The sequence below is a fragment of the Cheilinus undulatus genome, linkage group 21 (assembly GCF_018320785.1).
Source record: "Cheilinus undulatus linkage group 21, ASM1832078v1, whole genome shotgun sequence".
Taxonomy (NCBI): Eukaryota; Metazoa; Chordata; class Actinopteri; order Labriformes; family Labridae; genus Cheilinus; species Cheilinus undulatus.
In genome coordinates this window covers 4,994,802-5,012,388 of record NC_054885.1, presented here as the reverse complement: position 1 = coordinate 5,012,388, position 17,587 = coordinate 4,994,802, and the positions used below count along the sequence as shown (strand labels likewise).

Sequence of the window (17,587 nt, the reverse complement as noted above, 5' to 3'; positions counted from 1 at the left end):
ATATATCTCATAGAACAGAGTATTTATGGTTTTATTTATCTAGTGTGTTAGGACTTAGGCTAGTTTCTTACCTTTATACAGTTTGAACATAGTAGGGCTTGTTTATCGTCCTCTATAATGATCACTAGTGTGTTTTTGTACTTTGTCTTGTCAGCTGTGGTCCTGTCAGGTGTCTGCTCTTGTTATTGCTACTCTTTTATGTGTTTTATGTCAGTTTTATGTGGGACAACAGATGGAAATAAGCGATTCGTTAAATCTGGTGCAACTATGTTTTCATTTACTTTGTATGGATTATCAGCATCATTGCACACTGTCCCTTAATAAATAAATAAACTAAGCTAAATTAACCCTCTGGTATCCCTATAAATATCTGCCTCATTTTCCTCCTGGTTTGCAGAAATGCACAGGGAGGTTATTACTGTAAATAAAAAAAGCTATATTAATTTATTTTTAATTGTTTTATTTTTTCCTTGTTTCATCAACTTGTGCTGTTAACAAAAATACCAGATACTCAATAACTATCATATCTTTTAACTCTTTAAATGCCATGTTTGTAATGTAAACAAACACGTTTTTTGATGGCATATGTCATTTATTAGTAGCATCATTAGTTAAAATGCATTATTGTTTTTTGTGAGGTCAGTTATTCTAAAATACTCACGTTTTTCACCCTTCTGTGCATGAATGCACACCTTTAAATCATGTTATAAATATCATACATTTCAAAATTGTTTTACTGTTAATGAATTATATTTTTCTCATTTAAGGTCAGCCCTAATCATAAATGTCAAATACTCATTTTAATTTTTTAACCCTTTAAATGCCATGTTTTATTAATGATGTGGCTGCATATTTAGATGCAAAATACACAAAAAACGATTTTTGCAGGTTACTACATGAAAATTAGAGAACTTATTTTTTGATTATTGCAGCCTGGCGTATGTCATTGATCTGCACTAAACAAAACCTCAGAGAGTTACTGAGAAGTGGAGCAGTGGGCACTAAAATCTGGAGGAAAAAACATGTATTTCCTGGCCTTGCCCATATAAGGTAAAAATGACGCCACAGGGTAAAAGAATGGTCCAGGTACAAATGTAAAGCCCCAACTCACAAATGAAGCTCAGACACCAGAAAATGCATGATTCATGCCTTAATGGTGTATGGATTTAAAAAAAAAAGTGGTTTGAATGGGTTTCAATGGGGACTTTTTGCACACCAGGGATATTAACACTATAAAAGAGGTTTACTTTATTTATGCTGGGCTGATTGTTGTGGCTGGGACAGAATTTTGAAAATTGTGCAAAAATGAACAAAAGGTACAATACATGATAATATTAATTGTGAAAGAGGGCAGAGCAATTCCAAAAAATAACAACAGAGTGTGCATTTTAGGCTCGAGGGGGACCAGAGGGTTAAAGAAGTGGAGCAAAATTGTCAATAAAAATGTACAGTGCTTAACAAACGTATTAGACCACCTGTCATATTTGTCTCAGAGACCATCCAGCATCACGAAGTGCTTTAATGCGGACTCTTTCATTTTCAGTGCGCTCTCCACGTTTTACCATTTTGAACAGGAATGAGGAATTTCAAACTGAATTCTCCCAAATTTGAGCCGGCTCACTGGGCTTCTCTGAGAAGTCAGAAATGAATCAAGCAAAACTTTCAACCACTAAAACTCATTTTTCTGTTCAGGAATGCAAGTAAATAACTATAATTTGACATTTTAATCAAGAAATAATAATGTGCTTTAATATTTTTTCAGGTTTTTTTTTAAATCAGTAAATTCGGAAATTCATGGATAACAATAATAATTATATTTTAGCATTAAAAATATCATTTGGGTTAAAGAGCTTCTACATATTGGTGTATTAACCATTGCAGAAACATCAAAAATGATTTTGGTAATTACCAATGCTGTTAATTTAGGGCAGCTGTGGCATAAACCTTACTTTGGTTAGGGTTAGGGTGGTCTAATACATTTGTTAAGCACTGTATTAAAAAAAAAAAGGAAATGCAATTTCATTTTTACTGCAGCTTGCAAATTACAGAAAGATTCTCCATGATTTTAAAATGTTTTTTCATTTTTACAGAACCAAAGAGAGAGAGAGAGAGAGAGAGAGAGAGAGAGAGAGAGAGAGAGAGAGATGCGTAAAATAAATTTAAAATTCACATTTTGACAATTTTATTTCCATAAATTGTATTTGATTACTAGGATTTTTTTAAACATGCACCAACAAGCGTGCATCCTCTAACTGTAGCCATGTTTTTATATTTGCGTCATTTGATCATTTTGATGCCCCACTTTGGAGAGGCTGTGTTAGCAGATGGGAGGATTTTAAAGGAACAATGCTCGTTTTTTTGGAGGGCATGGGGCTTAAATGTTAAATCTGTGCACAGTGTGGTGCAAAATTGTCAATAAAAATTATTTTTTAAAAAATAAGCAAAGAAAGGAAATGCAAGTTCATTTTCACTGCAGCTTGCAAATTACAGAAAGATTCTCCGTGATGTTAAAATGTGTTTTTTTGCATTTTTACAAACCAAAGAGAGAGAGGAAGAGTGAGAGAGATGGTGCACACTGCTATTCCTGTTATTTTGCATCATGCATAAAAAACATAAAATTAACAGTTTGACAATTTTATCTCCATAAATTACATTTGATTGCTCAGACTTTTTTTTAAAGATGCACCAACAAGCGTGCATCCTCTCAGTGTAGCCATGATTTTATATTTGCGTCATTCTGCACAATTAAAATCATTTTTACGCACATGGAAACTTTAACATATTTCTGCCGTCAAGTTAATGCGAAATATTATTTTCAGTTTCGTAATTTGGCGATTTATTTTGATGCAATTTGACACCCAAACGTTTACAGAATATTTTCAGTGAGTGTGAGATAATTTTTTTTTCACGTGTGCTTTCTAATTTTGTTCTTTACGCACATTGGATCAATGCGTAAAATGCGCAAAATAAACAAACTCGACTTGACGATTTAACCAGTTAAGGTTTACTTTGCTGATTCATGAATAAATAAATAAAAATGTGTTCTTCAGAACAAACTAGACTGTAGCGCAAGCTTTAAATATTCACTTTTATTCCAAAAAACAAGCAGAGGAAAATCGTCTTTTAAATATTTAAACAAGGAGATATTCAAGATCAAAATGTAAAAAGCTCAGAGGTTTTTTTTTAAGAAGGATGGAGAGTTTTAAAAATATTTACAGCATGTCTTTAAAGCAGATTTCTCCAGCTCTGTCTCTGCTCAGAGAGTCTCTGTTACCTGAGAAAAGTCAAAGTCCTGCTGCTCTTTAGTCGCTGTTCTCGGTGCAGATGTGTTTGCTGAGCTCGCTGTGAGTCCGTAGTTTGTGGTACTCCTGCTGTAAAGAGAGGAGGTGCGGGGATGCTGCGGGGTGGAGGAGCGCAGGGGAGGCGTAGGCCACGCTGGAGGTGAGAGGGGGGGAGTAGGGCGCGCACTGAGCCGCGGAGAAGGCGTCCATCCCGGGCTGGGACTGCAGGAAGGCCTTGGCTGTGAGCGCGCTGCGGGAGAAGAAGCTGGAGAGAGCCGGCAGCAGGCTGCTCACAGGCGGGATGGAGGTGCACGGGGAGGGCGGGGGGTGGTGGAGGTAGGGGTAAAGGTCCAGCCCGGGCAGCTGGAGGCCGTACGCTCCGTGAGGGAAGCCGAGCACCCCGCTGCGCTCCAGGTGCTGCTCCTTCAGGGGGTCGAAGCGAAAATGCTGCCGCTTGAAGCGCTTCCTTCGCCGCAGAAAACTCCCGTTCTCAAACATGTCCGAGGAGTTGGGGTCCAGGGTCCAGTAGTTCCCTTTCCCGGGGTTTCCTGGCTCTCTGGGCATCTTCACGAAGCAGTCGTTTAACGACAGGTTGTGTCTGATGGAGTTCTGCCACGCCGGGAACTTCTCCCGGTAGTAGGCGAAGCGGTGGCTGATGAAGTCGCAGATCTCGCTGAGGGTGAGCCGCTTCTTCGGACTCTGCAGGATGGCCATCGTGATGAGAGCGATGTAGGAGTACGGAGGCTTCACGGAGGACGGAGATTTGCTTTTAACGGGAGGACTGAAGGAGTCCCGCTCCGTGCTCGCGCTGCTACACGTCTCCGCGCTGCGTTCCTGCTCATCCAAAGGTAAGAGCTGCTCCTCTGCGCTGTCTCTGCCTCCTTCCCCCACCACGTCGATAACAACATCCTCCATGATGTCCAAACCCAATGTCATAGTAGAAGTCCGCGAGTGAAGCCAACACCACCTGCCAACAGGTGTGGGAGTGACGCTCTGCTCTGAACGATCAGCAGATTTTTACGCACGGATCATCTCCATTCACAAAAAACTACAAACATAAACACAACCCTCCTCCTTCTTCTCGGGACTCTCCAAACCGCAGCTCATCCACTCTTTCTTCTTTTTTCTTTATTTTTTGTTCCTTTAAAGCTCGAACCAGCGGTCAGCGGCCGATCGTGCGTAACGCGTAAAAAGCGTGTGCGTCCTCCGTGATGTCCAGCATCATCTGTAATCTCTGCTGCGTTCCTGCGGCTCGAGTGGATGTGATGTCACGTCGAAGCACCAGGAAGAAGATCCTGACCAATGAAAACGCCGCAAAGGGTACCAAGCAGGCCCAGATACCAGCCTCCCCGCGCGCTCTCATCATCTGCGCAGCTGTGCCAAGACGACGAGGACTTTAGTGATCCATTCATGAAAATGCTCGAGTGAGGTGGACATCGGAGGAGGAGAATTTATGGAGGAAGAGTCAGTCTCGTATTTTAAAGAACTATGAAGTCAGATTGTTCCCATGAATGTTTAAGAAAATAAAGTTTTCTTTCTTTGGTTTCGTGCGTAAAAATGAAAACACTCTTCGTGCGCTTTGCACCGTTAGTTTTACTGTTGATATTTAAAAAAACAGTGATTTCAGCAGGTTCTCCACCCTTCAAAGCATCTATAACTGAAAATTCAGTTTCTAAAGATGGGAAAAATTGGGAAAAAACGCCTTTTTTTCTCCAATTTGACGATGGAACACCAAAGACGAGAAACAGAGCAACTAAACGGGGCAGAGAAAGTTTGTTTATAGAGCACTAGTCAGACAGATGGTGATTCAAAGTGCTTTTAAGAGTTGAAACGAGAATAATGAAACCATTTAGAGCAGTTAAGACATTAAAAAAGAACAGAGAAAAGGAAAAAAGAAAAGGGAGAAATGACGGTAAGAATAAACTAAGATGTAAAAAAAGATAAAATAACACTTTAAAATATGAACACAGCATGTTCTACAGCCTTCATAGGATCTGCAGTGAAATATGAGAAGAATATCAGAGTAAAAAGATGGAAAAAGCTGCTAAAAATCGACATTTTTCCCATTCTGAGACACAAAGAGACTAAAAGAGGCAAGGGGTTGATTTTTTATAGAGAACTACTCATGCACATGGCAATTCAAAGTGTTTTAAAGTGCTGATCATCAACTGGAGGCTGGAGGGCCAAGTCAGGCCCCCCAAAGCTTCCTGTCTGGCCCCCAGAAGATCATTAAATTCAGAGAAGGAAGAAAAGATGTTTAAAGATTTGTCTGCACCAGGTAAGTCCAAAAAAATCATTAATACTGAAATAGTTTTTTCTCCTCATATTTTTATTGTGGATGCTTTGAATGTCTTCTTATGATCTTCTAATGATAAGTGTTCAGTTTTTAACTCTTTAAAGCACTTTGAATTGCCATGGCTGATTGGTGCTCCATGGATAAATGCTCTACTGATAAATTCAATCAAATTATATTGGAAAACCAGTATTTATTGTATTTGTGTGTTTTAGTTGGCTCATTCTTTTTCCTCTTTCCTCCTTAACGTCTTTGTTATCTCTTTTAATGCTCCTGATGTTGTAAATCTCAGTTTTTGACTCTTTAACGCTCTTTAGAAGAGATTTGGTATCATTAGTTTCTCTTCACATAAACCTCCCAGGCCTCATGGAGCTGCTTTGCTTCTTTTCATCGCTGTGCCATCGTAAAAACGGGGGAAAAAACATGGGAATTCTTCAACTTTTCCCGTTTCCCCATCACTTTCAGCTGAAAGACGTACCAGCCCGTACCCAGTTCAAGGAAAATATAATTTATTTTGGTTCTTGAGTTCCTTTTAAGAGACATTTTTTCATCCTAGATGTCTTTTCAGTGTCTGTGAATGCTCTTAATGTTATAATTATTCAGTTTTTAACTCTTTAAAGCATTTTGAATGTCATGTGAATGTCTAGTTCTCCATAAATCACTGATCATCAACTGGAGGCCCAAGGGCCAAGTCAGGCCCCCCAAAGCTTCCTGTCTGGCCCCCAGAAGATCATTAAATTCAGAGAAGGAAGAAAAGATGTTTAAAGAGTTTCTTGTGGCTTTAAATGTCTGCAGCTGTTAAATCAAAAAAACATAAATACTGAAATAGTTTTAGAATTTTTTTAACATTTTATCTGTTTTCACAGAAATTCACTTGTCAGCCATTATAAGTAAATATAAAACAGTGGGGTAAGACTGGCAAAAATATTGCAAAAATGGCCAGATTAAGTGATTTAAAGGGGTTAGAGAGTGGCAAAAATAGGTGATAAGTGTCTAAATGGCCTGTTTAGTGGTAGAAAGCCACACATTTGAAGGAAAGGGGGTGAAAAGAGGTAAATATCTAGCAAGAATTGGCAAAAGAGGGAAAAAAGTGTCAAAAATGGGTTGAAAGAGGCAAAAATGGTGCAAAAAAGTAATGAAGAAGGGTGACAAAGTGGCCAAAATTGTCACGAGTGGCACAAAGGGGATAAAACATGCTGGAAAAGTGGTTTAAAAGGGGTCAAAGGATGGCAAAGATTGGGTTTAAGGGGCAAGAGGTATCAAAAATGGGTTACAAATGATAGAGAAGAGCAAACATAGCCTGGCAAAATAGTGAAGGGTTAAAAAGTGGCAAAATGGGCGACAATTGGCAAAAATTGTTTTAAAAGTGGTAAAAATGTTGCAGAAATGGCCGGATGAACTAGTAAAAAGGGTTTTAAAAGTAAAAAATGAGCTAACACATGTATGAGGTGTATGAGGGCCCAGACACCTGTCTCCCTGTGGCCTGCTGCATTAGCACGGATAGATCTCACTGCTAATGCCTAAAATGTCCTGCATGGTGAAAGGAAATACAATTTCTAATGCAAAAATATTTTAATCAGCACAAAATATTTATGTCATTTGTGTTTATCCGAAAGTTCGGCCCCAGTGTAAAGACTAAATCAGGCCCCTGATTTAGAGCATTTAAAGACAATAAAAACATCCAGGATGAAAAAGGAGAAGAAGAAAAAACCCAGAAGGAGCTCAAGAACCAAAATGAACCCAAATGCCCTCAAACGCTGGTGCATCTTCAATCTGAAAGTGATGGGAAAATGGGAGAAGTTGAAGAAATCCCATGTTTTTTCCACATTTCAACGATGGCACAGGAATGAAAAGACACAGAGCGATTATATGGGGCATGATTATTTATGGAGAACCAGACATGCATAATCAATCCAAAGAGTCAAAAACTGAAGATTGACAACATTAGGAGCATTAAAAGAGATAACAAAGACATGAAGAAGGAAAAAGAAAAGGAATGAGCCGACTAAAACACACAAATACAATAAATACTGGTTTTCCAATATAATTTGATTGAATTTATCAGTAGAGCATTTATCCATGGAGCACCAATCATAGCCATGACAATTCAAAGTGCTTTAAAGAGTTAAAAACTGAACATTTATTATTAGAAGATTATAAGAAGACATTCAAAGCATCTAGAAATAAAAATATACGGGCTAAAAATCTCATTTTGCAACGGACGTTGATTTATAGAGAGCTACACTTACAAATTGCAACTCAAAGAGTAAAAAACCAACCAACCACTGCATTTAGAGCGCTTAAAAACATCCAGGATGAAAAAGAAGAAGAAGGAAGGAACTCAAGAACCAAAATGAACCCAAATTCCCTCAAACGCTGATGCATCTTTAATCTGAAAGTGATGGGAAAATGGGAAAAGTTGAAGAAATGCCACATTTAGACGATGGCACAGGAATGAAACAGAGCAATTACATGAGGCATGGGAGGATTATTTATGGAGCACCAGTCATGCATAATCAATCCAAAGAGTCTAAAACTGAAGATCTGCAGCAGTGAGGGCACTGAAAGAGAGCACAAAGGCACAGAGAATGAAAAAGAAAAGGAAGAAGCCAGTTATTAATATCATCCATTATTATTTGCATTGCATTGATTTCTCCATGGAGCATCAGTAACAGCCAGGGCAGGTCAAAGTGCATTAAAGGGTTAAAACTGAACATTTATGACATTAAGATCATTATAAAAGAGCACAAGAATGAAAAAGGACCTCAAAACCAGATTCTGCTCCTTTCCTGGTAAATATTCTGCATTGCTGGTCTAAAACTGACCCTAAATCAGAACTTAAACTTCAGAAATCCTCCACAGACTCTTCGGGGACTCCACATCTCCATCCTGACTTTAATCACCGAGGGGGAAAATCCTCCAAACACCTCTCTACGCGAGGCTGGGTCTTACGCCTTAATCCCCTCCTGCAGCCGCTCTTTACGCGCGCTTGACGCACAATTACGCGTTTTCAGACGTTCAGCAGAGGATCAAACTCCAATGACTGATTGTGTTCTGCTGCTGAAAATAACAATTTGACTCGTGCATGCTTTGATAAACAGCTGTGCGTCTTCTCCAAACTCACAGGAGCGTGCGTTAAACATGTGTGAGACGGAGCAGGAATAATATTTGACGTGTGGAACCTGAGGAATCCGCAGCCTCTGTTCTCCTGCTGAAATCCTCGTCAGATTATCTTCTTTAATAATGGCCAGCTGAAGGCAGAGTGGTAATATCAGGATGAAAGTGGTAGATTTTCACTCGCTCAGACATAAAAGCGCAGCGAGGAGAGGAGGGCGCTCTTGGTATTGTTGGGAGGCCCCTGGTTGTTTGTGTTTAATGATGGAGCCCTTTGTTGGGGATTCCCACATTTCCTGCCTCTAATCGTATTGATACCTCGGGGCAGAGGGGGACTGGGTCCGGACTGGGTGGGCTATACGGTACCAGCAAAGCTGCAGATGATTTTCTAAATTCATCACGCATGTCCTCAGATTGGAAACAGGCCCTCGCGCGCGCTGTGTGGTTCCAATAAGGCGAGGGAGCAGGAGCGTCAAATCTCCGCGAGAGCTGGAGGTAGCTTCACATCTGACACACGAAAACACACCTGCAGGGCGCGCGACGGAGTCATTCCAGGGGACGCACACCTCAGGACAGGACGCTGTCATGCGCACTGAGTGTTTCCTGATGTTTCAGCCTCACATTTTGATTCCTGGGGGTTTTTATTAGAGCCCCGTCGTAAAAGCTACGCAACATTAATTTTTGGACCCATTCTGAGATATTTGTCTTCATTTATTTCATTAATAAAAGCAGAAATGTGGCAACCACCAGGCCTTTTAGGCTGCAGGCGCATTACGCACGAACACTGAAGAAAAACAAAGGTGGAGGGGTGAGTGCTGGTGAAAGGGGACACTGAGGTGTCAGGGCTAGTGGGGTTTCTATTTTAGCTTTAGCTGAGCTGTTTGGATTTTAATCTGACCTTCTCTGTGTCACAAAACAAACCCTACATGACCTGAGAGCAGATTTAACAGCTGTCTCTGGAAAAATGGAGCACTTTATTTTCCTGAAAACCCAGAGGAAGATGAAGAGGAGTCATTTCAACTCTTTCCAACAACCAGCATTCAACAGTTGGATGTAAATCAGCTCGCCAGCGTTGGTGCATTAGTGATTGAGCATTTGAACACTCAAATAAGCAGAGAGAGATGATCTTTTTGGAGTAGCTGCTGCCTGCTCTACATGAATAGTTGGCCGACTTCTCTGAGGAAACTTTCTACTTTTATTCCACAACATTCTCAAGACAGATATGGTTCCTTTGACTCAGCTTGACATGACAAGGACTCTGGTTGGCTTTGATTTCATTACTGATAGATTAAACATGGAAAATATAAAATAATACTGTAAAAGTGTTTTAAAAAATAAGATTTAATTATGTAAAAGCTCTTTGAGGTATCCTAATACACGTCTGCGTGCACTGATGGTGGTTGCAAGGTGTGCCAAAGGTGCAAGAACACTGAGCCTGATCAGAAAAGATGCCTGTGATCTGATTACCCAGGCCCTCAGTAGGGGCCTTGGAGAGCCTGCAATGAAAAGTGTGTTCTTGTTTATTTTTTTTTAGTAATTATTAGGGATGCACCAATCCACGTTTTATCAGTTCTGATCCGATTCCGATAAATATGTGCCGATAACGATACTGATTGCGAAATATATACAGTGCTTATCAAATTTATTAGACCAGCCTGACCCTAACCAGAGTAAGGTTTATGCCACAGCTGCCCTAAATCAACAGCATTGTAATTACCAAAATCATTTTTATGTTTCTGCAATGGTTAATACACCAATATGTAGAAGCTCTTTAACCCAGATGATATTTTTAATGCTAAAATAGAATTATTGTTGTTATCCATGAATTTTACAATTTACTGATTTACAAAAAAACTGAAAAAATAGTAAATCACATTATTATTTCTTGATTAATGTCAAATTATAGTTATTTACTTGCATTCCTGAAGAGAAAAATGAGTTTTAGTGGTTGAATGTTATGCTTGATTCATTTCCGACTTCTCAGAGAAGCCAAGTGAGCCGGCTCAAATTTGGGTGAATTCAGTTTGGAATTCCTCATTCCTGTTCAAAATGGTAAAACGTGGAGAGCTGACTGAAAATGAGAGAGTCCGCATTAAAGCACTTCATGATGCTGGATGGTCTCTGAGACAAATATGACAGGTGGTCTAATACATTTGTTAAAACTGTATAAATATAGCCTATATATTTTAACAATTATTATTGTTGTTGTTGGTATAATGTGTGAGGTTACATGAAGCTGTAGTGAACCGCCCAGCTCCTCTTATTAAAAAGAAAAAAACAAAACAAAAATGAGTTGAATTTAAATGTATTCCAAACAAATTTATTTGAACTACTACTAAAAAATAAATACCAACATTATCCAAAAACGGTCTTGAAATCCCTGTCTATAATGCTCTTTTAAACTAATGAACCTCCCGCCACTAGAGGCCGCTGTAGCTTCAGTTAATGGCCGCAGCCTTCCTCTCCGACCCTTCATCGGATGTAAACAATGAGAAGGTCAGCGGTGGCTAACCTGTTAGCATGTAGCGGGAAGACCACGGTACGACAGTTTTCCAAAGTAGTAAATGGGAATAAAGTGGTATGTGGGCTGTCGAGGGTTAAGCTCACATATGACTGCTCATCTGAAGTGAAACGAGGCCAAATATCAAAGCACGACATTAATCTGCAAAGAGGAACGAAGGCTAACGTCACCCCCACTCTTCTTTGAGTTCTCTCGTGTTTAGGCTAGTTTTAACTTTTCTAAATACAGATTCCCATGTAATTGACTAGGTAATTATACCGCTAAGAACGTCCTAACTAATACTAGCTCAGTTACACACAGCCTGTCTCGTCTCAGACTGCGGTGCATTCATGGTCTACCGCAAACTGTAGGGTGGATTTGGATCAGTCACTTGGATCGGCACCATCAGTCAGATATCCGATCTATTAATTACGTCCATATTGGACCCGATACCAATACTGGATCGGATTACTTCCATCCCTAGTAATCAGTGTCATTATTGAATCAAAGCCGACTAAATGAATCCATCAAAAGACTGAAATGTGTATCAAACCGAGTAAAATACAAGACTTGAGGCCATGCTCCTTTCTTGAAAATGTCCAAATGGTAAAGTCAAGCTTTGGACAATAATGGAAGTAAATTTAATTAAACCATAGTAAAAATATTGCTCATAAATGGGGAAATTATGGTCCAAAAATAAATTAAAATGCATAAATATTTGTAAAAATAATGCAACATTTGTTGCTTGGCTAGCTGGTTAAGGGGGCCCTGAGTAGTAGTCTTTCTGGGGGCCCAAAATCCCTAGCTACACCCCTAGCTACACGGAAGATCTGTTTTCTGCATGTGTCTTAAGCCTATCGCGATGTAGCATATTAGTATCAGTCTCAGTAATGAGAATCATAAAGGCTCCAGAGATATGTAGCCCAAATATTTCAAACGCTCCCTTGTGGCTGGCTGCAGTATAGCAGATAGAGGCTTATCTCAAAAGGCTAAAAGTTCTATTAAATTCTGAAGGGCATAAAATGATTGCAAGAACTTTGACCGAAATATTGATTTTTATTGATGTTGATGTGAGCATGCAAATGCATGCTTTTGTTACTCTCTACCGCTCTCTGAAGCATGGGTGCAGCTAAAAGGTGGCCTACGGGGAACAAGCCCCCAAATATTTTCTCAAAAATAGGGCTGGGAAATTATCTCAACTCTGAATAGCAATCTTGTCTACTGAAATGTTCAAATCTCAGATGGTGCAATATTTCTTTAACCGAAAATGTCACGATACCATTTTAATTGCAACAGAGATACATGCAAGTATAATTTTTTCAATTTATAGAATAAATCCTACTTTCCTTATTGAGTGCCATGAAAGACACTGGCGATTAATCTAATAATTTTTGTAGCCAATCACAATTAATCACTCCTTTTATGCTTTGAAATTCCACTATTTTGCATTTTAACTGTTTTTATTTTGAAAAAAAAAAATACATAAATAAAAAAGGAACTTTGGGTATGTCAAAGATTACAACATATACTTAATAATAATAATAATATAATGATAATAATAATAAGTCTGAGGAAGGAAAATGCTAAAATGATACAAGCATCAAGAGGGTGAACGCAAAAACCAGTAAGAACTGCCTAAATAAAAACTCAAGATCATGGATATAGAAAATCAGAACTTTAAAAGGAATAAGAGATATTTAAACATGAATAAGAACGAGCTAAAAATCAGTCAGTAGTAAAGAATTACTAGTAACAATAATAATAACAGTGAACTAGCAAAAGTAGCAGTAATGTAACTATAAAAGTGGAGATAAGAAGGTAGAACAATTAAAAGCAAGTCTATAAAAATGAGTTTTAAGAAGTGATTTAAAAGCAGTGACTGTTTCTGCATGCCTTATTTTCTTGGGTAGGTCATTCGAAAGTCGAGGGGCCCTAAAGGAGAAGGCACTGTCACCTTTAGTTACAAGTCTCGACTTTGGAACGACCAGGAGGCCCCCACCCGAGGATCTGGGTGCGGGCTGGCTCATAGGGGGTTAAAAGTTCTGTAACATATACTGGAGCCACACCCTTTAATGCTTTAAAAGTAGTGAGTAAAATCTTAAAATCAGTTCTAAAATGAACTGGAAACCAGTGTAAAGACGCTAAAATAGGAGGGGTGTGATGTCATCTGTTAAAACCTGCTAGAAACCACGGGAAAAGAACTTGTCATGGATTGAAAGGGAAAAGTTTGATAATAGAAGGTAAAGTTGACTTTTTAAAATGGCAAATAAAGCTTGCAATTAATTGCAACTGGAAAAAATAATGCACTAATTGTGGACCGTAATTAATTGCAATTAATGCATTAATGCTGGCAGCTTTAATCCTAATTAATTTTGAAATAGGATGCAATTTTGCAGCAAAGTTTGCATAAAATTAATCATTTATGCAAAATAAACAATATAACATCTGATGGACCAATTGTTTTCCAACACATATAAGGTGATTTATATAATTTAATCTAATGCTGGTTGTTGGATATCTCCATTACAATGCTGTTTTTATAATTTTATGGTTATTTCAACGTATTAAAGTGTTGAGGTGACCTACTTTTTTATAGTTTTTCAGGTTTTTACATCATTAGGTGTTGCATTTACAGCAGAGCCTGCTTTCTTCTGTGTATTTTAGGAGAGGAGAAAATGTTTAGGCCTATAAAAATGTATAAAGTTGGGATTTAAGGCATTATGATTCAACAAATTGTTCCAGAAGGCACGTTTTCAGAAAGGTTCCCATTTTACCAGCAGGCTCCACTCCCTGTCTGACATAAAAAGCGTTCATTCTAGGGATCTGCTCTGCTCTGAGTCAGCTGCAGAGGTGGGAGAGGACTTAGGGTGTGAAAACATCATTTGGCCTGCGGGATCTCCTCGGATCATTCTGGATAAATGAACCTCCATCCGCAGACGTTTAGATGAAGCTGTTACGCGCTACTTCAGTTGAAATGTTTTCTTATCTCAGTGGAAAAAAGAGAGTTTGAGCCCGTTCGCATGATTCAGAGGGTGATGAAAACAGAAAGTGTGTTTTTCATTGAGAGCGGCGGAGACGGCTTCAAAGCTTGGAGGATGTTTTCACATCATCTCTCATCTTGATTCTCTTAAACCTTGGCAGAGCGGCGGACAATAATATAACGTGTAATTTAAGGTATCATGAATCATAAGAGCGTGGAACTAAAGTCCGCAGAGGTGCTGCAAGGAGCCAAACACACATCTGAAACACAGACATGGGGATGTTGTTTAGAGAAGGACATACATGTGTAAATTTCACGAGCGGAGCTGGTCATTAACGCAGTATTTATGATGTGACAAACGGCTCTATAACATAAAGTAAGTGATGCAACCTGTTCTCTGCATCCCACCATCGTCATCGTGCTGCTGTCTGGTACAGCTTTCCCTCCTCATTGTTCTGTATGGAGTTATTTATGAGAAAAGACACGTCTGTTAGAGAAGCGTCAATCACAGCACGGCGCCGTTATCACTCTGTGGCGACACCCTGTGGTGGAGCAGGGGAACAAAGCTAACGGCTAATCTGCACTGATACTATCCTGAGAAGGGTGAAAAAAATAACGAAAAAACAAACATAAAAACATCTTCAATTATGAAACTACAACCTGAATAAAAGGACTGGGGCACCTGCGGTGTTGTTAAGTTGATGTTTCATAAGAAATCATCAACACGGCTTTAAAAGGGAACATTAATTCAAGGCTATGCTAAGATCAACTTCGTCTGTTTTAGCCTAGCTAGCTTTAGCTTTGTTAGCCTAGCTGCACAAATGTGTACAGCGTGGGAGATTAATAACAAACAAAAAGGATATAACGCTAAGAAATGACATAAAAAGTTAAGAGAAATAAAACTACCATGTTAGTGAAAGGATTAAAAGTGATTACAAAGTAGAATTAAAAATATTTAAATCATGACTTTAATTCAAGGCTAGGCTAAGCCCAACATCATTCATTTTAGCCTACCTAGCTCGAGCTATATTAGCCTAACTTAATGAGCTAATTGTTTAAGGTCATGATTAAAAAGTAAAACTCAATCTTTAAAGAAAAAACATCATTTGTTAAAGAATATACAAAGTTATTGAGAGTTTCTTCAACACATCTTTTTAACGTAACTTTAATTCAAGGCTAGGCTAAGCCCAACCTCATATATTTTAGCCTACCTAGCTTTAGCTATGCTAGCCTAACTTAATTAGCTAATCGTTAAAACTATGAGGGGTTAATCTACGGGAATGAAAAAGTAAAACTCAGTCTTTTAAAAATAAAACTGCATCAGTCAAAGAATGAAATAAGTAACTGAGAGTTTTTTCAACACATCTTTTAAATGTAATTTTAATTTAAGGCTAGGCTAAGCCCAACTTCATTCATTTTAGCCTACCTAGCCGTAGCTTCATTAGCCTAGCTTACCTAAACAACTGTTTACTCTACAAAGGGTTAGTCTAAGATAACCAGAAACAGAAACGTCTGAAAATGAAATACAAATACTTAAAAAAAATAAAACCACATTTGCGAAAAGACAGAAGTAATTGTAGAGTTAAAATGATCAACATGACTTTAAAACAGAACATTAGTTAAAAGCCTTGCTAAACCTAACTTAGCCTAACTAGCTTTAGCTTTGTCAGACTAGCTTTGTCAGCTACACAATTGTTTACTCCATGAAGGGTTAATCTAAGGTAACAAAAAGTAAAACACCACCTAGAAATTAAATACAACTAAAAGTAAAACTACAACATTCAGATTATTACTGAAAGGAAAGAAGTAATTTCAGAAGTCTTTAAGTGGAACACTAATTTGAGGCTAGGCTAAGCCCAATATTATTCATTTTAGCCGAACGAAATTAAGTATTTATAGTAGATTAGCTTCTTGACAGACTGTTCTCACTAAGCTTACAAAATGTCCTATTTGTTGTTTTTATTCATATAGTCAAGTTCCATTGACTGACAGTGTAAAAGAAGTGAAAACCATATAATTAATGATGAGAAAACTTGAGCTACAGCTAGGACTGTATTGTTTTAGAGCTAAAGCTCTATTAGCCCAGCTCAAAAACAACTTTGAAATACCATGATAGCAAAATAATTGCCCAAGAATGAGAAAACAACTAAAATTGGCTCATCATCACAGCAAAATTGACTAAAATAAAACATTTGCAAGGCTTCCAAACAGACTTTTTTTGTGACCAACTGGAAGATCCAGTTTTGACACACTAGTTGAGAACCACTACTCTAGGCTGTAGGCTATCACTCGTCTAGTACAAGGATATCTGCTGAAGCCATTTCCAACTGTCATTTGGTGAGAAACAGACCAAGACATTAATTAAATAGCCTCTTAGAATTTACTTCTCATTTTCAAATAACACTCAAGTACTAATCTGAGTTTGAGCTGTGATTTTAACTACTTGAATAAAAGCATGAATATATCAACTCCTACGTTACATGGGCTTGGTTTGTCATTTAATAGTCTAATAAACAATGATGTTTGTCTAACTGAAACCTATAAATTACTGTTGTGGTCTGTGTTTCTATGCTGTACTTTTATGTACTGCATTGTTTTTAACTAAACTCTTCAACAAGCCCAATTACAATAAAGAATAATTACTTTTTTATAGCTGGTGAACCCTGGATAAAGATCCTCCCTTCTCATGAGAGGTAAATACACAAATATGCATATGATAAAAAATATCTAAACAAAAGTGCATGCCTGGCATACCAAATAATAAACCCGTAAATCTCTGGATAGAGTCTTGAATGAGACAGACTCCGCTACGTGTGGGGCCAAAAGAAAATCCACAGCGGGATGTTTATCACACTATTTTGTTTTACCACATAATTACAATATAATTTACAATGTGATTGCACTTAAATACTGTGTGTGCTGAGCCTTTAAACCTCCTGTGCCTTGTAAATGACAGGCTTTAGTGCTTTAGAAACATTCATACTAGTCCCTGAGTTGTCCAGTAGAGGGAGCTCTAAGTCCAGTTATGGAGCACCATAAACTTTCAATACATCCATGCTCCAGCTTCTGAAACTGAGCTGTGCTATATTTATAGATATTCAGGGGCCAATTTGGTATTTGTATACAGTTTAAATGGTGTTCTAGATCAGTTTATATGAGGTCTTTTTCTGTCTGGTGTTTGATTGATTACTTTTCATTGATTGTTTTGAGTTGTTCCTCTGTAATCTCATTGAACTGTGTTTTTTAATCAACATTTTTATACGTTTATTATTCATTTAGATGTATTTTGTAAAGCCCTGGTTCTAAAACAGTGCCTATAAAAGGTCTTCACCCCTTGGAGTTGCATGGAGATTGTGTGTGAACAGCCCTTTTCAAGTCCAGCCACAAATTCACCTTGTTGTCTTAAAACCATTTCTGTG

The 17,587-nt window shown here is 38.3% G+C and overlaps 1 protein-coding gene across 1 annotated transcript; it reads right to left on the bottom strand.

Annotated features, from left to right (window-relative positions):
* Positions 1–3,152: 3,152 nt before the first annotated feature.
* Positions 3,153–4,494, bottom strand: foxd7 (forkhead box D7). Its single transcript, XM_041778095.1, has one exon. The coding sequence runs from the start codon at positions 4,215–4,217 to the stop codon at positions 3,303–3,305; it is 915 nt and encodes a 304-aa protein (XP_041634029.1). The 5' UTR covers positions 4,218–4,494; the 3' UTR covers positions 3,153–3,302.
* Positions 4,495–17,587: the final 13,093 nt, after the last annotated feature.

Bases quoted from the DNA above. Each gene is read 5' to 3' on its own strand.
- foxd7 (XM_041778095.1), bottom strand. From the start codon at position 4,217: ATGACATTGGGTTTGGACATCATGGAGGATGTTGTTATCGACGTGGTG.